The sequence below is a fragment of the Pholcus phalangioides genome, unplaced genomic scaffold (genome assembly GCF_987345545.1).
Source record: "Pholcus phalangioides strain wild (caught in Gottingen) unplaced genomic scaffold, Ppha-v1.0 ptg000009l_1, whole genome shotgun sequence".
In the NCBI taxonomy this organism is placed as follows: domain Eukaryota; kingdom Metazoa; phylum Arthropoda; class Arachnida; order Araneae; family Pholcidae; genus Pholcus; species Pholcus phalangioides.
The window spans coordinates 21,755,035-21,781,884 of record NW_028301602.1 but is presented as its reverse complement, the minus strand read 5'-3'; the positions used below and the strand labels follow the sequence as shown (position 1 = coordinate 21,781,884).

At 36.7% G+C, this 26,850-nt stretch overlaps 1 protein-coding gene across 1 annotated transcript in view; it reads left to right on the top strand.

Moving 5' to 3' along the window:
* The window catches only part of LOC149082525 (adenosine receptor A2b-like), a 64,728-nt gene extending 38,078 nt beyond the window's left edge, over window positions 1–26,650 (top strand). The window contains exon 2 of the mRNA XM_089236879.1: window positions 25,397–26,650. Within this exon, the coding sequence (XP_089093005.1) occupies window positions 25,397–26,625 (1,229 nt within the window). The 3' untranslated portion in view covers window positions 26,626–26,650. The remainder of the gene's footprint in view (window positions 1–25,396) is intronic.
* The last annotated feature ends 200 nt before the right edge of the window (window positions 26,651–26,850 follow it).

The following is a 26,850-nucleotide window of genomic DNA, read 5'->3' as shown; positions in this document are numbered from 1 at the left end:
GTTTCGAAGTGCTAACTAATATCTTTAGCGTACGAGAGCATCCTCATCGGAAACCTGCATCGGGGACTGTAAAAGAATTAGAATGAGTGGAACGATGCGTGTGTTAGCTTTCTTGCTGTTTTAGGAGAAAGGCGGGTACAGACAAGATTTTCTCAGACTAATTAGGCGGCTGTTTGTGTGTAAATTGAATCTTAATTAGTAGTTCGTGAAGTGTGACGAAAGTTTCTTTGCGACATCGAAAATCATTTCGAAGATTGATAACACTGATTTTGTTCCCAAAAATATTTCAGTGACTTTAGGGTGATTTTGGGGGCAGTGATTCCGATTCTGGGATTGCTTTCGCCAGATTGGCTCAATTTTTTTACGTAAATTGAAATAATATTTTAATAGTAATGTATGAGCACCATACAAAACTCATTGAAACTGTGTGAAATGTAAATCATTGTCAATGATATTTCATTGACTTTAGGGTGTTTTTGGTGTGGTGATTCCGATTCTGGCATTGGTTTCATCAGATTTGCTTAAGTTTTCGCGGTAAATTGGAAATAAAATTTCAAAAGTAATACATAAGCAGCATACAAATCAAATTAAATCTGTGTGAAATGTGAATCAATAATAAACTTAAGATCAATCAATGCATATAGACCACTGATGTCTGATGATGATATAATTGTAGTAACAGAATGAATGAAATAGGGTAAATGAATAAAAAATTAAAAGTAAAAATTCGATGCAAAATTAATGGTTGCAGACCAAAGGCGTTATTTACAGACGGGTGGGGGGGGGGCTTAGCGGGCTATAGTACAGGGCGAAAATTCCAGAGGAGCGGCAAATTTGAGGAATGAGTGGCCAAGAAAAATTAGTACAATGGGAGAAGGGGGGCCGCGTAAAATTTGTAAAAACCTAAATAAATCCTCCTCTGCAGAGATAGTGACGAATTAGGTCAGTGAGTGACCTATAGAGTTATTTAGAGCGCGTGCAAGAATGGGAATGACGAAAAAAATAATGACATAGAGCATGAGTAAACGTGTAAATCATCAAAGAATAATGTATAAAGCAAAGAACCATTTCAGTGAGTGACCTAGAGCGTGCGCGAGTATGTCAGTGATGTAGAGCATACGAGTGATCAAAACAGCGTTCAAGTATGTGAATGATTAAATTAGCGACTTGAAGAGTGTGTGTGAGCATGCGAGTGACAAAAAGAGTGATTTAGAGACACGGGGGTACTTGCAAGAGGAGGGGGGGGAGGGTGGGAAGCTAATCGGGTAATAGCATGGGGTGGCGAGTTAAAAAAAAAAGAGTAATCAAAGAAATTAGACTAGAATTAGAGAAGGGCGGTAAAATTCATTTATATAGCCCACAGGCGACAAAACAATAAACGCGCAAAACTACATTGAAATGTTGAGAGTGGGCATTATCTCACACATTGGAGCCAATTCGGAAAAACCAACACCGTTATGAAATCAGCAGCCATATAAATACACCACAAAACAGGCAAAACTTCTTGGGGACTTGAAATTTATTTATTTTTGTTGAGCAGTGTAATACAGTGGATCCCAACCTTGGCAAGCCCGCGGCCCGGTTTCATTCATTTTCGTGAGTGGAAGGCCCGGTCAAACACAAGACCAACGGAAAATGAATGAGGAGAAATGAAACCGCTGATCACTCGCCGGCCCGGTATGAATGATGTCAGGGCCCGGCGGTTGAGTAACACTGGTGTAGTATGTATCGACTTACTTGAACAGGGGAACTGTTTATCAAACGTTGGATACAGTGAACTCCGTTATAACGATACCACAACTATAACGTAAATAATAGGTGTTTCCGGTTGATTCCATCGATAATAGTAATAATGAGCCTTGCTTATAACGTCGATGATAACGCATCAACCTCGGATATAACGAAATTTCCCCAAGGAATTCCTAGAATTAGAGCTTAGCACATTATGGCAATAGCTTACCTGTTGTTCTGTTATATAACTAATGCGAAAAAAAATTAAAATTTATTTTATGTTTGACGCTTTTCGACTCGACCATTGACATTCTAGTATTTTCCCATAATTTTGAACTTTTTTTTGTTCATAAAAATGTCCCGTTTTGTTTAACGAAGCGTATTTCAATCACTAGAATTCAGGGATGAAAGTTATTTGAATAATTTATAAATTGTGTTATAATGAATATGGCTACAGCTAAAAAAATTCATCTCTATCATGAATGAATTCATCTATTCATACTATTTTACATGCTTTAAACAATTTTAGTGAAATACATTTTAAAGCATTATCTTACTTTGATTGCTTGCCAAAGCGAAGCAATATTTGGCAGCTTGTTTCGCCCACAATTTGCATCATTTTCGAAAAGAATCGATACGCTACGGTAAATGTGATAAAAATGGTTATTTTTTTTATTTGGGTCCTTCAGAAACAACTCCCCGTGTTCCACAGAGTATGCCACGAGGCTTACAAACGTAAGTAACAACAACAAACATATACGGTTCAAGAAACTCAAAATTTGCAATACAGCGTAATACAAAAGAAAGGAAAAATCAGATCAGTATGTACAATAACAATATACGAATGCACTTCAAAGCGCACTATTGCACCAGTGAATGCCATATGGTATCAATGCAATGAAAAAAAATAAATAAATAAATAAATAAAAAAAATAAAAAAAATAAAAAATTTCAATACACACACATGAATAGAAAAATATACGACCACACATAAGTATATATATATCCACACATGCACATATATATACACACACCAATACATACATACAAGGATAGTGAGAAAAAAAAAATAATAAATAAATAAAAATAAAAATAATAACAATAATAATAATTAGTACTTAAATGGAAATTTTGATTAATTATTCAAGAATCGAAAACAGCACTTGCAAGGAAAATGAGAATGTACACATTGTATATACAAAAAATAAAATAGAATCCAATTATTTTTTCGCAAAGATATTTTGTACATATATTTTTAGAATGCGAAGGACTTCCTTTGATTTGACCAAATCGGACAATGCAGGCGGCCAAGAAATAGACAGTTTCTTAAGTTCTTTTCTGAAGTGAACCCTCTCCTTCGTTAGATTTTTGCACGACAGAAGAAGATGCATAGGATCTTCTTCATTGGTTCCACATATACACAGCGAACTACTGGCAAGTTTCATTCTCGCGAGATAACTTTGAAAATTCCCATGCCCAGTAATAAATTGGGTCAGATGGAAATTTGTGGAGAAATGGTAACACTTCCTTCTCGCCGGAATCGAAGGGAAGAATTTCTTTACCGGCCTGGCATTTTTGGAACTGACATATTCTGTGTTCCACTGATGGATTGATTTGTGTCGATACACATATTTATAGTGAGATTTTGGGACTTTCACATTTTCTATGACATTAAGAAGTGTAGCAGACCGTGCGAGATCATCTGCCCTCTCATTCCCAGTGATGCCACAGTGACTTCGAACATGTGTGAAATCGATTATATATTTTTTCTTTTTAAGATCATTTATAAGACATTGTGTCTCCACCACAAGTTTTTCTGTAGAATTTATATCTTGTAGACTTTGCAAAGAAGAGAGAGAATCTGAACATATCAGCGCGCTATTATTATCGTTTCCAACACAAAATGAAATCCACTTGGTGGCAAGATTCAAGCAGAGGAGCTCGGCTTGAAAAACAGAACAGTTATTTTCTAATCTGAATTGGCGAAACAGGAGCTCATTCTCTTGCTTATAAACAACGTAAGCGAGACCCACTTTGCCATCAATTTTACTGCCATCAGTGTAACAGATGAGATCGTACTTAGGAAAAGACTCTTCATTGTAATTTACAAGTGCGATAGCAGCTCGTGTCGCTGGGTGCGGAAGAGATGAAAAAGGTACTATACCCGAAAGGGAATTGTCATCACAATTTCTTGAAAATATGTTCTTGGCCTCGTTATTGTAGAGGATAAGGATGTCAATAGGTGTTTGCCCAGAAATAGCAAATAGTGCCTCGTAGCTAACTGAACGATATCCTCTAACAATTCTCAAAAGAAATCTCCGCTGAACTTTCAGAATATTCTTACGATTTATTTTCTTTTTCAGGGAATCACCCCAAACTCTGGAAGCATATGTAAAAATAGGAACGATGGCCTGATTGTATATTAAACACAAGACATCAGATTTCAATCCAAATGTATTCTGAGATACTCTCAAAAGGCCATTCAAAACACTTTCACATTTCCTAGAGAGGTATGTGATGTGTTTTTTCCACTGGAATTTTTTGTCGACAATGATTCCTAGATATTTCATTTCTTCAACTTCTTCAACTGCCACGCCATCCAGAGTTACATTGACTCCACCTCCATCCGGACATTTTTTATGCACCATCATAACTTTACTTTTTTCAGGATTGAATTCCATCTTGTAAGATTTGGCCCAAGAAGTAACCAGATCGAGAATTACCTGAGAAGTTCCGCAAGCATCAGTAAACTTCTTCCGTTGAACAATCAAAAGCAGATCATCAGCAAAAGCAATCTTTGAGCAGTATTCGTGATTTGAAAGAACACGCAGGAGGTCATTTATTATTAGGTTCCACAGAAGGGGTCCAGATACCGATCCCTGCGGACATCCTTTTTCCGGGTAAAAGACTCGAGAAGCATTGCCTAGAGAAATTTCTGCTGAACGATTTTTCAAAAAACTTTTGACCAGCAAGTAAATGTTCTTTGGAGTTCCACCTTTCCTAAGCAGGTGCAAGATCCCAGGCCACCAAGCGTTATCAAAAGCTCCCTTGAAGTCTAAGAAACATAAAATTGTATACATCTTTTTCATCTTTCCCTTCTTTACGACATCACACAAACGCGCAGCGGCGTCCTCCGTTGAGCGCTGAGGAGTGAATCCAAACTGGTCATCACTCAGTTGACCCGTCTTCGAGAAATGCCATCTCAGACGCATAGTGAATAATTTCTCCAGGCATTTGCCCAGGCAAGACAAAAGACTGATGCATCTGATATTATTGATTTCAGTTTTAGATGTTCTGTTTTTCGGTATAGGTACTACCCTTGCTATTTTCCACGACAGAGGAAATACGCTGAGTTGTAAGCATTTGTTGAATAAGAGATGCAATAGCGTCGGGAAAGATTGGTGGAAATGCTTAATAATGTCATTGTCAATTCCATCAGGACCCGGAGACTTCCCCAGTTTCAATTTCTTAACAACACCGTTCACCTCATCAAGCGTAAAAGGCACATCATCAGCTGTTTCGAATGGAAGTGCAGCATCGGACCGGATGGCTCTGTGAGTATCATCATCGTCATTTCTCTCGTCTGGAGGAAAAGACTTATCAATGATTGCGCTGATGGACTGTCCATATGTTGCCGTGAAGACTCCCGGAGAAATTTCAATACCAGATATTTCAACGGTCCTCGAAAAGTTGTTTTTGACTGATTTGTAAATTTTACTCCAAACATTATGAGTGTCAATATCAGAAAGAAATCTCTTCCAGGAGGTTAGTTTTGCTTCCTTTAATTTGAGGTTATAAGTATATCTGGTTTCAAGGTATTTTCTCTTGTAGATATCTTTAATAAGCAGAGATTTCTCTCTTTGGAATCTTCGTCTAATGGCATTAAGCTGCTTTCTCAGGCAAGAAATTTCAGCTGTCCACCAAGGAACAATGTGTTCTCTTATTCTCTTAAACGGGATAGAATCATTTGCTGCACTGATGATTAAGTCTCGTAGTCTCTCGACTAGAACCTCCAACAGTTCAGGATCAGAACATTCTTGTAGACTTCGAACGAAATCCTTTTCAAAATGTGAACAAAAGGTTTTGAAACGGCTCCACTTTGCTCTCCTGGTGTCAAAGAGTTTCGTCATCAAAGGAGGAAGCGGATTTCTTCTATTTGAGAGAAGTATTTTAAAAGCAATCATTCTGTGATCAGACATTGAATCAATATCTGGAATGTTCCAATTTATGATTTGTCTAAGAATTTCTTGACCGACAACAGTGACATCGATGTAACTGCTTCCTTGATTACCAACAAAAGTTGGGCCAAAGTCCTCATTTACAACAACAAGATGCCATGTGCAAAAGAAGTTTGTGAGTTTGAGTCCTCGAGAATCAGTATTAGAGCTATGCCACAGATCTGATTTACTGTTGGCATCCATCCCCCAAATAAGTCGAGAAACATTTATGTTCGAGAGAGTTGAAGAGAGTTTACCGAGATCCGAATCAATGTTTTTAGCTGGTTCAAAATAATAAGAAAGAAGAGAGAAATCTATGCCTTCAACTGAAATATGTACAGTAACCATGTTGAAGTCAGTGTTACGAACATCCAGAAAAGAAAATATTTTCTTAGATCGGATGACGATGGCTGCCTTCACCACATCCGCTGACCGATGAAAATGAACTGTGTAAGAGGGAAGAAACCCCGGAAGACTGCCTGCGAAAAAATGCGGCTCTTGAATAAGAGCTATATCAATGTCATCAGATTCCATGTTTAAAATAAGTTGCTGCGTAGCTCTCTTACATTTATGCAAATTAATTTGTACAACTCGCAGACAAGATCCTGAATTCAAATTATTATTCATAATGGATTCGAGAAAGGGTAAGATTTCTCATAAAATTGTCAGTCGGACAGCAGCTGTCATATGGTTTATGATTTACATCCACACACTTGGATGGATTTTTGGTTTTTGCGTTAAAACGAATGCAGTTGGCACAAACATTTTTATTTTTCTTATCACAATCAACACTTTTGTGTTGACCAGCACAGCTAAAACATGTAAGAACACCTCTACATTCACTAGATTTATGATTGTAGCCCAAACACTTGAAGCATCTATTCATCACAACAAAGTCCTCAACAGTGCACATCGACCAATCAAATCTAAGACATTTTTGTAGTATGCATCGCTTTCGGACTGCCGCAGGAACATTGACAACAACATGTCTCGAGTCATTGAACTTTTTCCTCAACACAAATCTGAACCTCGATTCTTTGCTGTCACTGTCAGAGGAACATATTTCCGGATTTTGGTCAAACATTACTTGGACTAGCTCTTCATCACTGACAGAATTCGGCACATACTTGACCAAGATCGATGGTTGTCTGCCCCTCGGTATTTCTGAGACCAAGTTGGAACATCTTTTCGTCAAGGCCTCGCGGAGCTTATTTCTGTCATTTTCGGAAACACATTTAATCACAACTTTATCATTTTGAATTTTTCTCAGTCCTTGGATTCCAATCCCCATCTCTCTCGGATTTATTTGCTCTTTGATAAGTTTTTTGACCTCGTCCGAAGAGCATTTCTGGCCCTCAATTGAACTGACAAATAAATCGCATGTTTGTGACGATCGTTGGTCTTGTTTTGCTAAAGGCGCGATAGATGGCGGCACAGTGCACACCTGAGCGTAGGTACGACTCTCAACGGCCTTGAGAAGGGACTCTTCACAAGCCTTGCGAAAATTAGCAGACTTTAATCGCTCAAAATTAATGGTAATCAAGCTTTTCAACTCACTTAAAGCATTCCTTCCATCTTCCCTTGTTTGATTATTCATATTACACTTCGATAACAATGCGTTTTCAATCGTCTGAAACAACTGTTTACAAGAGGCATGAAAACTGGCGTCTTCATCGTTAGCCGCCATGTTGCCACCCCCCAAAATGGTTATTATGCATACTTTTTTTACCAAGCATTTTTTTTTTTTGCCAAGTTGATAAATTTCTAAACATTTATAAGTTTTTCCAGAGATTAAGCATAATATCCAAGCGTCATTGATAAATTTGATTAAATAATAAAAAAATTATCACTCTTACCTGAGTTTAGGCATAATAACCAAGTGTAGTTAGTAAATTTGAAAAAAAATATTTGAAATTTATCGCCTTTATATGTGATTATGCATAATATCCTAGTTTAATTGGTGAATTTGGTAAATATGAAAAATATTACAAATGAGTCTAGTATGTGTGATAGGTGCCCGAGTGGCATGGTGGTAAGATGCTCGTCTACCATCGTCAAAGTTGTTGTCAGAGTCCCGGGTTCGAACCCAAGGGAGGATAAGATATTTTCCCTAACGAACTCGAGGCGGCCACCGATAGACAGCGCCTTCACTTCCAACCCATCTCACTAATGGCAGTAAATTGCAATATAGCGATATGGCCAGAGTTGGTGTTTGGTGAAGTAGTATGTGTGATGAATACAGTTGTATCCCGATATAATGATAACAAATTTTACAATCGTACACGTTATAATAACAAATTTTTTGAGATCGTACCCCGTTATAATGATAACAAATATTTTGCGATCATACCCCGATGTATTGATAACAAATTCTGCGAACCCCCCCCCCCCCCCGATGTGACGCCACCACTTTTTTCGCAGATTTCTGGCGCTATAACGAGTTTGGCGTCATATCGAATCACAAATTCACGTGTGAATCCATATATGTATATGAAAAATTTAATCACAAAAAAAATTTGACGCTAAGAGGGGTTGCAGCCAAATCAGGGACGCTACAACGGGGTTTGACTGTATATCATATAGTACGATTAGCATTTTTATCAACGACGTGACGCTTGTGTACTACGCTATGCATAATCACCAGTAAAATTGATTAAATTAAGGAAATTTATCAAACCTACAAAAATGCTTTTTAGGTATGCATAATAGAATGTTATTATATATAATCTATTTATCACATTTACTGAAACAGATATACCTCATTTCTCACTGTGAGATTTCCCGTATTTTTCTCGATCAAACATGGTCAACAACGACGACAGTATGATGAAACAACAACTTCGTACGCAGTATTTTATTTCATCTGATTATATTTTAAGCCAAACAAAACGTCTTGAAAACGTCAATCTCGGTCGTAATGACATCTTGTTTATATCGAAAAAAAATTCGTGGAATCTTCAATTTCGTTATAACCGAGTTTTACCGTGTATATATATATGTGTGTGTGCGGGAAAATGGAATCTTTTTTTTTCCCCCCTTTCTTTGGAAAACGACGATTTGTGAACGATCGACATTGCGTGGGCAGAGAGTAATAAATTTTTATTGACGCCATTAGACGAGAAAATGTATGAAGTAGAGACTGGAGATGAAAAAGTTTAAAAAGAGATACTTTGGTGACTTTCGAACTCATACGGAGGATAAAGTTGGAAATATGGGAGAATTATATTCTCTTCTCTTCTCGTTTTACACTTGAAAAAAGAATGTTGAAAGAAAAAAAAATGAATATGAAAGATCGTTTGGCAGAAAATTAAAAAAAAAAAGAAGATAAATTGACTGATGTTGAAAATGAACGAAGAAGAATGAAATCGATTTGTTCCAGGAAAAAAAAAATCGATAGAGAAAAGGCAGGAAAAAAAAACTTTAAAAACTGGAAACGATAAGAAATTCGAAAAATGTACCAAAAAATTAACGAAATACCGTTAAACTCGGTTATAACAACATCGTGGATTCTGTAAATGTTTGTCGTTACAACCGAAGTTGCAGTTTTCGAGACGAAAAATATAATCACATGTACAAGATATACAGAAGACTGGATGTTGTGAAGATATTTATTATTTGAGATGTTGATTTTTTAAGGAAGGAAAAAAACTATCTCTGCCTCTACCGGGAGTCGAACTCAGGTCCCTTTTCCTTCCTTAAAAAATTAACATCTCAAATAATAAATATCTTCACAACATCCAGTCTTCTGTATATCTTGTATTAACAAGTGGAGAGCGACATTCATGTCATATATATAGCCATCTGGTGGCTCGTCGTGCATGAGCTATTAGCTGATCGGTTCACCGTCCATTGCACGGTTCCGTTCAGCACACATACGCTCTAGCGAAGGAAAATCTCTATCTCTTCTGTAGCTTAGTGGTCAGAGCACTCGTCCGGCAATTGAGGGACCTGGGTTCGACTCCCGGTAGAGGCAGAGATGAGTTTTTCCCTTCCTTAAAAAATTAACATCTCAAATAATAAATATCTTCACAACATCCAGTCTTCTGCATATCTTGTATTAACAAGTGGAGAGCGACATTCATGTCGTAATCAAATGCTCTGCATTGAGCATTTATTTCATTGATTTAGGTGGCCATATTCGACTGAGAGAAAACGGTAAACTGGCGTCATAAATAGAGATATGACTAGGGTGACCATACGTCTAGTATGTCTCGGGACATTCCCGTATTTTTAACGTATATTTGACAATCCCGACTTTTTTAAAAAAGTGTCCCGTTTTTTCACGTGTTTTCATCGAAGCCTAATTTCATTAACTGTTTATTGAAATTATTGATTAAAATAATTTTTCAACTCATAAATTGTATTATGATAATTAATACTTATATAAGAATATTAATCTCGCATATTTTGTCATGGCGAACGTTTGGTTTCATGGAACTCATTTTTACCCATTGCAATTTACAGTAATATTTTGTTTTTGCCATTCATGATTTTTCAGTGATTCATGCAATAGTTGGCAGCTTTGTTTAATTTTGACATTATTTTTTTTTGGCAAGAATTAGCGATGACCCATATTTTTACATATTTAAAATCCCATTTTGCCGTATTATTTCGAAGAAATCTGTGGTATTTCGTCAGAACATGATATGTCCAAAAAATGACTTTTTGATCTAAAAGTAAGTCTTGTTAATTATAACTAATTACAAGTGAGATGAATGTACAAATACGCGCGTACGGCTAAAAAACATGCTAATGTATGATATTTTCATTTGTATTTGTGCGGTGTGCTTTATTTTTGATTTTTAAATGACAATAAAAATTCTTATGTCTCAAAAATGTGATTTTGGAGTTATCATGTTCTGACCAAACACCACAGAAATATGGTTAGCCCAGATATCGCCGATTCTCACCAAAATATTACCAGTTGTCAGAGAAATCATCAAATATGAGCTTAGTAATAAAAACAGTACACAAGAATATACGCATTGATTTCAAATGCATTTCAAGGCAGAAACAACTAGAATATTGGCAAATAATAGAGACCAGTATGTATTTGTGGTCATATTAATTGTGTAAAATACCTTCATCACCGTTTCTAGTAAAGATAAGGATTGGCGCAAACTTCATCAAAACAATTCCCTGAAAATGGGGTATTTTGTAATTCAAAAAAGGTGGAAATTCACGAAATTTGCGTCAAAAAGTAAATTTACGAAAGAATAAGCCTCCCGAAAACCTGTCATGTGAGCACGTCGCTGCCAGTGCAGACCACGTCGAGTGGTCATAGTGACGGACTCGCATTGCGAGGTCCTGGGTTCGAACCCACTCGTCGCTGCAGTGGTGGTCGGCTGAAGTTGGTTTTCTGTGGTTCCCAACATCGAGGTGCGAATGCAAGCCGATATCTTCATTAAAAAAGTCTCGCCACAGAGAGCAACAGGCCTACAACGGTAAAATCTTCAAACATTACACTTCACTCATAGTTCGAAAAAGATGTGGTAGATGACAGCACTATATAACAAGCATTACACATAAACAAGCTTCCCGTTAGGTTCACAACACGGTCACGCACATTCCAACACGTACCAATTCGTTAGAAGTTCCGCAGAGGAATATGAACGAGGTACATGTGTGGCTTAGTAGTAGTAATCCAGACGACGAATTGTTGACGTTATAACCGAGGTCTTTATAACTGATTTTAAATGTAAAATAAAAAATGTGTATACAAAAATTTAGAGTGAAACAGTCAATATAATCGCAGAGGAAAATTAAGGAAGCGTATTTTATGCATATAAAAATTAGTTTTCTTCGGATATATCCAGAGCGAATTTCAAAAAGAAAAATCGGAGGCTAATATATATATTTACAAATCATCAATTAATATGAGATGAGCTACATATGTAGATTGGTTTGAATTATTTCGATGATTGAATTGCATCGTCAACACGAGTTGTTTTCATTTTCTGTGTTACTATAAAAAACTCAAATAGATTTCGAGTTTGTGAAGTTTTAGGTGAAGGGAGCGTGAGAGAAATCATAATTGACCCTTAAAAATGATTTTTGACGCACGATTATTTTTTTCAATAATTCCATATCGGAAATTTTATCAAGCATAAAAAAATAATTTTCTCGCAAATTATTATTCAAATTTCATTGATTTTTGTTTGCATGGAACGTTGTTTACGAAATTAGTGTTTGTTAATTGCTAATTACTTAATTTTGTCGATTTGAAGCGAATATGTTTTACAGGGTGTTCCATAAATTCGTAAACAATTCAAAAATCCATGAAAATTGAAGGAATTTGTATATTCTAATGCGGTTATATAGAGAAAAATTTATTCTCATGAGGATAATTCTTCTTTCTTATTAAGGGAAAAAAACTATTTTGAAGTTAAACGTTTGTAGTTTCAGTCAGTCGTTGTACGAAAGCAAACAAATAGAAATATGCAAATCAGGGTCGTATAAAATGCCGGGTGTACGATTATCAGCTCATTTTTGAATTTTGTTGTCGATGGTGTTTAAAATGAGGTTTTCATTGTGATTATTCACATTGGTGGCTGAATCATTTTTACTGTAGTTTTATCTTTTTACCTCAGCCGCGAATCACCAGTTGAAGCTTTATGAATGTTTTGGACACTTTAGAGATTGAAGAAAGGTTCAGATCTAGAATGTGGTTTGCTTTTGCGCTGTGCTCTCTGTCCACTAAAAATTTAACTAGTTTTTTTTCTTAACAAAAAAAAAAAAATTTATAGCAGAGAAGTTTTTCTAAAATAATTTTTTTGCAGATCACATTCAAATATACTTCAATAACTATACTGATTAAAATGCTAATTAATACTTACTAATAAATATTATAAAATACTAATTAATACTTACTATTGAATACTATAAAATACTGATTCTCCCTCCAAATTTCATAAATTTTTAAACTATTTACACATTTATGGGACACTCTATATATATTCAACAGCATATCCGTTGGTTGGTAACGTTCCGAATAATTCATATTATTTACGGTTTTTAACATATTTTCTCAGTGGCTTTTCATTAAGGTTTTGAGGTTTGTTATCGTCCTACATTTTACTAAAACGTAAGACGATAACAAACCTGAAAACCTGAATGAAAAACATAACTATAATAAAAGCATGAAAAGCACTACATTTTACTAAAATGTAGGACAATAACATTTGTAGGGATTTAATATAATTAACAGTTACAATTTAACAATTATTTATTACGGATGTTAATATATAATTAAAATTCTGTAGGAAAATAATTTTTCGAATTCAGTCCTTTCATAGAAATTTTGTGAATCCTAAATCTCATTGGTCTTATTTTTTTTAAAAGATTTTAATTAAACATTTTATCTTGAATGATTTATGTCTTCTTAACATACAAATTTTTCAACGTTATAGGCCTACTAATGTTTCCTTTATCTCTACCGAAGTAATTCGCGTATGGATGATATTTTTGAATTAAATCTTCTTCGTCAAGTTTTTGGTTGTTTCAGTAAATTAATGTTACTGTAGCTTAATTCCATTCCAAAATAAATAGATCTCTAAAAACAAAATGTTAAAAATATCAAACGAAACGCAAAGAGTATACGAGTAAACGGGTATTAAACCAAAAATATAATGCAATTCAAAGCTACTTTACGATAGTTTTTTTGACAAAAAAAACAGAAACCTTGTTTTAACCACCTTATTTTCCTCAAAGTATATATTATTCGACTTGAATTATTATTTTATTTAAAAAATAGTACTTCATTCAACTATAATTCAAATTAATGAAATCAAAGGAAATTTGTTGCAAACATTTAATACCCAAGAGAAAAATGTGCTTCCTTTATTTTTCAGAAATTCTTCATTTAAATTATGATTAATGTTATATCTACATATTTATAATCACAGAAAATTAGCATTTCCAAATGATGAAAAATTATAAAGAGCCTGATAAAATATTTATATCTAAATATCACCATTACTCATCTAAATCAATTCCCAGGGATAAAAAAATTTATTTTTAATTTAAAATTCTTATTACATGGAAAATCATTAATCATCATACTACATTATTTATAGTTTATCACAAACCATGATTTGTATTTATAAAGATATTTTAACAAACCTATTTCACATGATCATATGAAAATAATAATGATTTCTGAATAAGATACAGCAATTATATTTTTCTTTGATAAACAGCATGGAATATCGGATAATGAACGAGATCGAATTGGGAATAAGATTATTTTATTCATATTTATGCGTATCGCTTATAAAACGTTCTCACTTGAAGAGTTTTCCCGCTTAGTACGACTTATTTTCGTGGTTCCAACTCTAACTAATACACATCGAGATTTCCCGTCCGAAGCGTTTTCCCGCTTACAGTGGTTTGCTCATTACATTTTTTGAAAACATTTATAAGGGGGTGCACTGTATATAATGGAGTTCCAATAGCTTCGTTTACATGGGGAATGAAAAATTCGGTTTTCTTCTGTCCGCAATAAGGAAAAATCGCAAAGGATTATGGGAAAAGGGGGGGGGGATTGTGCCCGCAAAAAATTCCCTGTAAAATTTTGTGCAAGTACTTTTTCCTCTTTTTCTTGATTCTTCTTTCCCTACGAGAAAAAAAAAGTCGCGTCAAGCGGATGCCAGAACTCCCAACGCTACCGCAATATTGCATGTGTAAACCAGGCTCATGTGTATCCTACTACAGGGAGGTCTTAAGATGATTTTTCTGATAAACGAGCCCCCTAACTGCCGCAAAAATCAACGAACGCGAATGATATTAGAGCTATAAGTGTTTGTGAGAGTATATTCGCTCAAGAATAAGGACAGCAACAAAAACCTATTTTCCGTGGTTACGATTACAGCAGTAAAATTTCGAAAAATTTCAATGTCAACAGTCACGTTTATGCGTTACTAAGTGATCAGTGCAGTAAAAAAAAACATGAATAGAGTTGGAACGTGACCTATAGCACGGTAAATGTCGACGTTAGATGCAGACAAAAGACAAAAAAGAAAAAAAAAACATGTGGAAACAACTAATGCAGATAACATTATCACCGTAGGAAGTCCCTTACCGAGTGGTTAGTGCACCAACAACCTTGGTAATACCTTTTTTTTTCTCCGTCTGCGTCCTGCGCCGGCGTTTATTGTTCAAGAGGTGTTCTAACGCCGTTCATGGTTTTTCATAGTGCCGATCCATTAGCAATACATGACAGTTAATGTTGCCAGTTTAATTTTTCGATGATGTGACCCCATAACCACGAGAGAGCTAGGTTTTTTAACTTTCTCGAATTTCATTCGCATTCGTTGATTTTTGCTGTCGCTAGGGGATCGTTTTTGTCAGCAAAATTATTTTTAGACCACCCTGTACTTAAACCACACATGCACCTCGTAAACTGAGGAATTTATAACGAATTAGTTTCATCGAGGAACATATTGTGTGTAAATACGTGCCCCCCACCGTCCCAACGTATTTATATAATCAGAGCTAGGCTTGTTCTCGTGTTAGGTTGCGAACATGGTGCACGCTGGTTTCCGATTCTGCGAGTCGGTGCCGTTAGGGATTGGTAAAAAAAAAATTATAATTCGGGTTTCTGACGGACCCGTAACGGTGCCAACTCGCGGAATCCAAAACCAGCATGCCAATGTTTCTACCTTTATAGTGGTACAACAATCTGGAACCTTCCAACGCCCCCAGGCGGCGTTAACGCTCACGTTGAGAATCACTGGTCTAGCACGATGCTGCAAATAGGTGGAAAGCCGCCCCCCCCCCCCGGCAGGGGTAGTTTCCTTTTTTAGTAGTTCTTAAGTAATTTTGTTTGTGCTAACTCCAGATCATAAGAATACGTCCATTTTTTGGGAATTAAAATTGCATTTCTTTGCATAAAACCATGTACACAGAATACAATAAAAATTTATTTGTACAGCCAACGCTGCGTATTAGGATCGTGGATAGTGTTATCATCAGGGTATTCTTATCAATTTTGCAAAGAACTTAACGGACAAATATTATTACATGGGAAAAATTCGTTTATAGTTATCGAGACTTCGGATGTTATCGTTTCTATGGAAAGGTGTTTTTTTTAGCGGATTTCCAAGATAAGGTTCAAGCAGAATAATTTTTGTTCTTTGTAAGTTATCGTTATCAGCCTGCAAGACTATGCAGGAAACAAGAAAGTGTTCTCTTACCCCTCCTTGTTGCAAACATTGTCGAAAGCAATCCGTAGTATTCGTTGTGATACATGTACCGGTAGTGCTGCTTTTGCAATGGCCTTTCTATACGTATATTCAAGGTAAATGTATGAAAAAATTTTTCTTTTGTTCATTCTTCAGTTTTCTTCAGTTAGCCGGATTCAAATTTCTTTTTTCGAGAGTTTTTCCTCAAGATATCTATGTGTAACATAGGCTGACCATATTTGCTTGAGAAAAATACGGAAAATTCAGCTTCGAAATACGGGAAAATACGGGGCATTGCCAAGTATCACCAAAATGATGGCAGAAGGTATGCAAAGCCGCCAACTCCTGCGTAGTCGTAATTACCGTAATGCAATTTCTGAGTTAGAAAGATAATTTTTATCGTTGATTTGAAGAATAAATAATCGAGTTGGCGTCGTTGAAAATACGTGAGAAACCGGGACATTTTCGCAAAAAAAAGTCGGGACAGCCAAAAAAACAGAAAAACCGGGACTGTCCCGGGAAATACGGGACGTATGGTCACCTTGACATAACATAATGCACATTCAAAAGTATCGTAATTCGCGTGATATTTAATAAAACGCAGGTTTTCCTAACTTGAGCGAAAAAAAAAGTCCCGTTTCGGAATTTTTAAAAAAATAGAAGGATTGTCCCGTTTTTTACGAATGCTCGTTTAACACACGTCCCGTTTGACTAAACTGGTCACTGTACTTGCAAACGGGATTTTTTTGGGATATGCTTATTCGGTGGTTGTTATCAGAAACCTCGAGTCCCGATGTGATCACATTAAATGACGTCGACTGTATATTTTACATGAAGGGTCATGTTGGAAATCTGCCTGATCTCCACGGAGAGATTTCTTTCAATGCCTTACCGGGTCGCATTCTCTCCTCGTAGTTGGGGAACCACGTGAAACCAGCTTCAGCTGGCCACTGCTGTGCCGCTAACGGGGTACGAACCAGCATCCTCTCGATAGGAGTCCGCACACGACCACACAGCGGCTTGTTCCATCACAAAAGCTTGGTAATTCTTCAATGCTCCAAGTACAGAAAAAAAAACCCTTGCAGCGTCAGTTTTAAATTTTACAATGCACCGCAAAAGTTTAAATGCTACTTGTGATCACACATTATAGGCATTTTATATAATTACTAATTGCAAAATCTCAAGTTATTTACCACTTACTAGGGTGAACATGTATTTTATTTTGAAAGTAATAAATTTAGGCTTTTTTATTGATTGACAGCATAATCACAAAATAAGCAAAAATAACATACAGGGTGGGCAGAAAGTCCGTAGAAACTTTAAAAATTCATAAAAACCGGAAAATTACCAAAATAAAAAGCGATTTGCAGGATTAGCATCGCTAGGTCACGGGAATTTTTTTGACAGGGAAAAAAATAACTCAAAAAAGGCGATAGGTGGTGCTGACGTGCAGAAGTCAAAGAAAAGATATGCAAATAACGAACAGAATGCCTCCAAATCGTTTATTACAGAAGTATGTGTTCCACGTGACTACAACCACACACAGGGGATAACACATTGCAGGCGAGTCACAAATCCAGCAACGGTAGAGTGCAGCAGGTCCACATACACGGTTTACAACGGTGAACTGATTGTGGATTATTAGCGCAAGTTCTGCAAGTTCTTATAACCATGTCATTTGCATATTTCCACCGAAGTCGCTCGTACCAGTGCCACCTATCAGCTGTTTCTTGAGGGGGTTTTTTCCTGTAAAAATATTTCCCGTGACCTAGCGATGCTAACCCTGCAAACCGTTTTTTATTTCGGTTATTTTTCGGTTTTTATTCCTTATTTATTCCTTTTCACCCACCCTGTATATAACAATCAACCCAAAATATGGCAATCAAAATAAAAATTATTAAAAATCTGGTTAAATGTATTTTCAAAGGTTTTCATTGCCAGTTTTTATGCTGACAGTCGGCCCATAGGGTTGGGAATCAGCCAAAATTTAATTTTGGTCTGGTAGATGTATCTTCCCCTTAATAAGTCAGTTTGAGCAGATTTACACCCAAGAAGTTAAGTTCTGGATTATCTGCGGCTCAAAATCATGGCAATAACTCTCAAACAATGCTCCAAGAACTTCTACAGACGAATAGTATAGATTATTGTCATAAACCTCTAGATAAATGCCCTCAAAGATTATAAATACGTTTGAGATCGGGGGCCCACATGCTGCCCAGTCGAGAACTTCACTATTTTGCGCATTAAACTAGACTGCCTGCATTACCTTGCTGAAAGTCCTACTGGAAGACCAGGTAGAAGTTCACCAGATGGTAATAGATTATACTCTAGTGTCTGTAGATAATGCTGAGCATTTTGGCGACCTCCAAGGGAGGCTATTGGTACCTGTCATTGCAGCGAAATGCAGCCGAACCACCGCCTTGTATATGACTACAATTAATCTTGCACAAATCGTGCAGGTATTATCCTCATCCTATCTTACCCATTTAAGTTCCACTTCTTATCGATGAAAATAACTGAATGTCATTTTGGTTCATATGGCACACATTTGTAGGGCACGGTAGTCCAGGTCGGTAGCATACTCGCCTAAAGTACCAATGGATGGATTAGAGGCACCACGAGTTCGATAACCGGTTCGTCCTTGTCAGAAACTTTCCTGACACAGGGGTACAACAGAAACGGTGGCATAACCCCAGGAAAAGATTGTTACCACAGGGAGCTCTACAACAATTAGTTAGCGTGCCAAACTCTCGGTGAGTATAAAAAAATTACCGTTCGGAATCGGAATATTCGGAATACCGTCTCTAAACCAGGGATGGCCAACCAGCGGCGCGAACTTTTTCAAAAACTAGAGAAATTCTATTCAATTCTTAAATAAAAAACTCTCCAACTTTTTAGCAATCATTTTCATATGAATGATAGGCTGCCAAACCTGTAATTAGTATTTTAGGAGCTCTTAAAATAATAATTATGTGATGACTTTCTATTCAATGCGTTTGTGTTCGGTTTTGCATCTTTGCGCATAGTTGCTGGACTGCCCCCATGTGTACAAGATTCGGGACCCTCCGCAAGGAAGACATGAATTGTATGTTCATGAAATTTTTTTTTTGGGGGGGGGGTGAATAAGCTCCTCTTATTAAGTTTATTGAGGGGCTCAAGCACCCCGAGTGTTCAGCCTCTGGTGTCTATGCCCAACATTGTGTAGGTGAGATGAATTTTCAACGAACATACATACACAATATGTACAGCGATAATCAAATTTATGAGTCAAAAATATTTTATAACTCAAAAGAGAGCGGAGCGACAAGCTGAATATTTTTTGCAAAAATTAGAGGACAGCCGAATGATATTTTGTACAAACAAGAAGAATGTTCGTGTCCCGTAAAATGGGACGTATGGTCTTGTTGGTGTTTGTTCGTAAGATGGCACGGGCATCGAAAATAATCTTGATTGTGGCACGGATTAAAAAAACGTTCATCCACCCCCGGTCCAAATTGTTGTGGTGCGCTGTATATGTGCTATTTGATTCAATATCATACTAATACATAAGTATTTTCAGTGAACTAAAAATGTATTTCCTTGCATGAAACTCTATACGTACGAAAGGAAAAAATTCATACATATTACCGGTATACTTGAGATTCATATTTCAAGTCCCATAGAATATTTGTAAAGCATTCGACAAATGATAAGGGTTGGATACAAATCGAGAACCAACGTCACAAATTTCAGTTTATGACGCCGTTATTCTCGTAAATTTACTTCAGAATATGTATGAAGAAATAAACCTGCGTGTGTGAGTAAATTTAATTATATTCGGATAGCTTATTATGTCTTGTTATATTCCACAGGAATGCAAATATTTTTCAGCGATAGGATTTGTCTTCTTTTTCCACGCAGGGTCTCCAAACGACGAAAACATCTCTAAATTATATTCCACTGAAAAATTTATTTCCTTAACAATCCTTAAATGCAAAATAAATGCTTATCATAAAAGTCCAGGTAGCCATTTTTTTTTCTGCATGAAATATTCCAAAAATTGATAGACTTAAAACGAATAAATAAAAGAAAAAATCACATATCGATATATACTGTACTTATTCTTATATAGCGTACCACTATTATTATTAGTACATTTATTATTACATTCGACCAGGTTATTTTCCGAGGGGATATACGTAATACAGTCGAATCCCGTTTCAACGAATACCGTTATAGTGAAAATCTCGTTTTAACGAAAACTTTTCTAACCTCCCCTATATATGTTTACATAGGAACAACGTAAAAATCTGGAATTCCTTTATAACGAAATTCCGTTATAACTGAGTGGTTTGTCTAGTGTTATGAAGGGATTCGACTGTATACGGATACGGAAAATCCGCGAATAACACAGACCCTAAACCAAGGGTCTTCAACGTCTAGGATTCTTTTGACGTGGTCCGCAGATCATTTTCAGAAAATGCTGAAGACATTGAAAGGCTATTGATTCTAGCATTAATAAAAGAAACAATTCTAGAATTATTGGAAGAAATAAATCTAGGATTAGTGATCAACAATCAAGCTAACCACCATAGTCAATATTTCGAATTCTCCTTGCAAGTTTTCACTTTCAGAAACTTTTTCAGAAGCACTGAAATAACGTTTACAGGTTTTTTACCCTTAGTAAACATGTACAATTTATATATCTTTTGTTTCAGTATGAGAAATATTCCTGCACAACAGCGTTTTCCAAAAAACTGGGAAAGGGATCGCGAATACGAAAACCGCGAATATCGAGGGCCGACTGTACTTATTTATTTATGTATGTTTTGATAATTTTAAATTCGGTTTATAACAAATATTGAGTCTAGTACATACTGTTTTCCATACCAGATGCAGTCTCTCATCTGATTTCAGAATTTTCTCATTTCCTTGGAAAGAAATAAATCTTAACCAATATTGATGCATGTATTTTTTTTATCTGAACTAAGGATTATATAATGAACTAACTATATTGACTACATCTCAGTTTTGGAAGTTATAATCCCCTTAAGCATGTATGCTTGGTTGAATTTTAATTAGAATTGGATATGGAATGCAGGAGGAGTTTTCTATAATACATGTGTACAGATCTTTATTAGGAATATATTTTTTGATTGTTTTAAATTTTTTTCGGATTTCATGTTTGTTTGAAGACAGGAAATACAACACCTGTCGCATCCACAGTTTTCAGATCAACTTTGTGAAACTGCCATAAATTTATGCATGACATTCGAGAAACAAAAATTATTTTCTTCCAAGAAATCGGTCTCTAGAGTAAAAAAAACGAGTAAAATTGAGTCAAAATATAACAAGAAAATTATTATCAGAAGATAATTAATTTTGAGCTACATCCTTTATGAATATGTATAAGGTATTGGAAATACAGTTATACCTCGGCTAACGAACGCCTCGGCTTGCGAAAACTTCGGTTAACGGAAATCTTTTTTTCGACTGCCTTGGCTAACGAATATTTTACTTGATGTGGATGCAAGCGCAAGCACAAACCAGCTGCGTCGTGAGCTGAAATTCAGCGCCAAACATCATCGCAATTACTATCACTTGAACACGATCAACCCATGTTGAACTGGAAATTTTCTTCCAGATTACTTCCACTCAGGGACGTACGCAGAACAAGTCTATGGAGGGGGGCACAAAAGGCTTGGGGGCGTAAAAACTTTCTTCTCGAGAAATTTCGAGTTACCACCCTTCAAAAATTAAATCAACTGCAATTTTTTAATATAAAGGGTATTTTCTCTCGATATTTTTTATTTTCTTACCGAAATATTACATCCTTTTCTCTAATTAAGATTAGAAAAAAGGCTCCCGGAGCACGTGCACCCCCTCCCCATACATTAAAATATTTGGATTTTTTTCGTTTGGAAGATTCGTTTCACTAATATGAAGGGGTCCACATGAAAAGATTGCTTTCACGTACTTTTCCACGTGCACGATCCTTCGGGAAGTTTATGGCATTTTAAGTAGGCACACGTCATTTGAAAACTAAAATTACAATTTAAAGCACGTTTCGGGTGTCAGTTGCAGAGACATCGGCTGCTCAAACACAGCCTGTATAATTTGGTAAAGCCTGCATATTTTCTGTAGTACCTGATTAATTCAGGTGATTAAAACTCATTTCTTATTGATTTGCACATTCCATATTAATATGTATATCTCTTAACATATACAGGGTGGATGGAAAGTCTTAGACGCATTTAAAAATTTAATAAAAAATCAAGCAATTGACACACATAGGTAGGGTTTATATTGGGCATAGGTTTTTTTTGATAAATTAAAAAGAAAAATAGTTCAAATTTTCAGTCACGGATAGAATGTCTCCTTTGTAGCTGTGGTGATCGAGTGATTATAGTGACGGACTCGCGATGCGAGGATCCGGGTTCGAACCCCACAGTGGTGGTCGGCTGAAGTTGGTTTTCTGTGGTTCCCAACTTCAAGGCGCAAATGCGAGCCGATCTCCCCGTTAAAAAGTCTCGCCACAGAGAGCAACAGTCCTACAACGGTAAATCATTCAACCATAACACTTCACTCATAGTTAGTAAAACTGGGGGCAGATGACAGCACTACACATAACAAGCATTACACAGAAACAAAAACTTTACGTCAGGTTGCACTGCACGTACACGCACATTCCCGCATGTACCGATTCGTTGGGGGGTTCATGTGTGGTGTAGCAGTAGTAGGTAGGGGCTCGGGGATCCATGATGTTCTTAAGTCAGCCACCTCGTTGGGCAATTTGCCTGTTGTGGCGTTGTATTTGTATTTGTATAAGCGTTCTTCTCCATGTCTCTGACGGCACTGAAATTCACCAAAGGATAAAGTATTTATCCAAGAGATTATCCAGAGATCAACAGTCCTACAACGATAAATCATTCAATCATAGCACTTCACTAATAGTTAGAAAAACTGGTGACAGATGGCAGCACTACACATAACAAGCATTACAGAGAAACAAAAAAAACTTCACGTCAGGTTTCACTACACGTACACGCACATTCCCGCATGTACCAATTCGTTGGGGGTTCCGCGGGGGGGGGGGGTGCATGTGTGGTGTAGCAGTGGTAGGTAGGGCCTCCAAAAAATGGCTCGGGGATCCATGATGTTCTTAAGTCAGCCACCTCGTTGGGCAATTTGCCTGTTGTGGCGTTGTATTTGTATTTTGTATTAGATCAAATTACATTTGAAATGGTTCGCAAATGCAGATGTGGTATAAAACAAATCATCATAAACATTAATTATACACTATTTATGCTTTACATTTGTATGTGCGATGTAGAGTTCTTTGTGATACAGCATATGATATATTTTCGACAGCATCTTTTTGAGTCAATTGGGTGATTTTTTTTAAGCATTTTTAAAACATGCCCAAGACTTTCCGTCCATCCTATATTTTATGACATATATTTGTTTTCAGAAATATCTTTTCTCTGCAGGATATCTTTTTTTTTTTTAGAAATACCAACACTGAATTTATCATTCATTAGTGAGTATAAAAAAAATAAGAAGTCGTTTAAAAATATCATTAAAAATTGAGTTTGTTTAAATTTTAGTAAATATTTTTTGAATATTCATTTTGAATCTAAAATAAATGAAATAAAATTTCTTCAAAAAAATTATTAGTTTTTTTGCATGAATTAAATAATTTTTTGAGTGCAACTTTGCATGACAAGTCGCCATTCGGAAGCCTAAATAATGGGGAGAAAAATATTTAGAAAATATTATTTGAATTTTCTTAGAATGTTTTTCGAAACTTGAAAAATTGTTGATGTTGTTTACACACGTAATGTTGCACATTTTCATTAAAATGAAAAATAGTTTTTCCTAGTGGAATTCTTGAGATTAAAACATATATATTTTTTTCTCTACTGATACATGAAACCTATTCCCCGCACTATCATTAATTAACAATATTCAACTGGGAATATGTCGAATTCCGCGGTTTCCTTATTTCTCATGAAAACATTTTTTTATTCCTTTCCATTCCATTATCGATGATGCTAGCTGTGAAATGTTAATTGGAATTTATGTGTGCATTTGGAAATATATATGCTATTATAAACAAAATAAATTTCTTAGACAATTATAAATCATCAATGAATAAAATCTCTCTTACAGAAACACGGTTAGTTCACACCTAAATTTCTAAATTTTAGGAACAATTGATTTTGTTTTCAAAGTTATGAATACGTAAATTTTTTGTTAAAATAGAATCTCTGACAGCTGATATAATATAATTTTTTTTTCTTGAATGAAATGTATCGTGATTAAAATCGATAATTTTTTTCAAATAACATAATATGCACATTAAAGCATGAAATTAATGTGACTCATAATAACCACTATACGTAGCCCAGACAGAGAATAAGCGAGCTGGGTGCAGGGAACGTTGGAAGTGTTTCGAACCTGAGGGTGTTCCGTCTTTAGTTTCATATAAGGAAACTTTGATTTCTGAATCAATTCGTGAGGGTCCTTGGACCCATGCCACAAATTTCCGTGGTTACCCAAGAACCCGCAGCAGCTACGGTTCCAGCTACTCCACTGTCTGAGTAGTACTCAATAAGGTACTGCTGATGGAACGTGAAGTCATTGATTATTTTGCCGCTACCGTCAAAAATAGGAGGTGGTCACATTAATGTGACTCGACTGTGTTTCTAGATATCTTATACATAAATGTGAAAGTATGTATGTATATAATATGTATGCTTGTTTGTTCTTTAACAAATCTACAATTTCAGACCGATCGTAGCCAAATTTTGCATATATACCAAACAGGACCGGGATTGAACCATAGGCTACTTTAAAAGTTCACCAGAGCTGGGAAAATGCCTGAAATATGCGAAAAACTGTCGGGCAACAATGGTTTCTAGGCCTCAACAATCATTTTCGGAATGTTTACTTTGGTTGTCACGGTTTTCAAACAATAACATCATGCATGTTTCGTACATGCACATGCCTTTGCAATGGTTTGTCACTTCTTTGATGCTACCAGTATTATGTATAACAGTTTATTCCTTTATAATGGTTTGTCGTTTTTTTTCTATCCTCCCAGTAATTGAAGAAAACCCAGGAAGCGACGGGTATTTTTGCTAGTTGGGGGATAAATAAGCAGCAAAATAGAATAAATTGATCGTGAGTACACATCTCGCAATGAGGGGAAATTCCCATGTGTGTACCAGTTTTCTATTCATAATGTGAGGAAAATAATTGAAATTTATTAAAATTTCGTTTCAGGTATTCTCGAGGACGGCAGTCCCACCAGCAATGTCCGTCCCCTGATAAACATGACCTCACTGAGGATGGATAATAGAGGCGATCCGAAGATCATCCCTGAAGATTTTCTAACTACGATGACGACAACGGGTGATGGAATCGATGTCATGGAATGGGCGTTGAAGACCTCATCAACGTCAAGAGCTTACCACGCTCACGTTTCCATCGCGATTCTCATCATATTTATCCTGGCTCCGATCATCATATGCAGCAACGCACTCATCTTGTTGTCGGTCTATCGTTTCAAGAGGTTGAGGAGCTCCAGCAATTACTTCGTCGCTTCTCTCGCTTCTGTGGACTTCGGGGTGGGGATTCTCCTGCCACCGGGACTGTACTTCGAGTTTTCAAAAAACCACGTGCGATCTGTGATCCTCTGCCTGTTACCTTACTGCTTCTTCATCTTGCTGTGTTCCGTTTCGTTGATGAGCATGACGGCGATTGCTGTCGATCGCTGCATATCCCTGGCGTCTCCACTCAGATACAACAACATCATCACGCACAGGTCCGTTCTGAGATACATAGCCATGTTCTGGATCTATTCCCTCTTGTCGTCCTTCTTCCCTCTACTGTACGCTTCAGCAAACGGATTGGAACCAGGACGTCCGTGTTCGTTCGTGATAGCCGTCGTTCCTGTTGTGAGGATCCTCCTGTTTATGACTACATTTTTCCCGTGCGCTTCCCTTATCCTTACCAGTTACGGGTACGTTTACGCCGTCGCGAGGTCTCACGCCCTCGCAATACAGAGCTCAGAGATCACTCTCGGCCAGCACCCGTGCCACGGGCCTAAGTACGGCAGAACTCTGACGATTACAGTAGGAGCTTTCCTGCTGACCTGGCTGCCTTTCCAGATAGCCATGCTGGGAAACGTTCTGGAAGACATGACCACGGTCTACTTGGGCGTACTGCTGTTGTCTAACGCCGCGGTGAATCCGTGGGTGTACGGCTACAGGAGCGCCGAGTTCAGGATGGCTTCTTGGAGAATATTGGAGCACATATCCCCGCAGCTCAGCGGTGCCCTCTACAAGCCCCGTGTCAGAAGGCAGAGCCTTGGTTTTACGAGCTACGTGTCACAAGATCGTTGCACGCTTCGCGTGATGCCGAACGCTCTTCGGCATTCGATGGACACGGTGTGTCCACCGACGTTCGTCGAGATACCGATGGTACACGTTGATGAGATAGCTTACATGTGAATGAAAGGAAGAAAGAAAAATAATAATTTTCTGTGTATCTATTTGGCGAGCTTAAGAGCGATTTTCTCTTCTCATCTCTTACACAAAACACTTTTGTGATATATTTGGAAAATGAAATCATATATGCACACATGTACATATTTGTGTTTTATGGTTATTCATATAAACATGGACATTCATGGAAAAGAGAAAAAATGTTTTTTTATTTCTAGGTTTCCGTCTCAA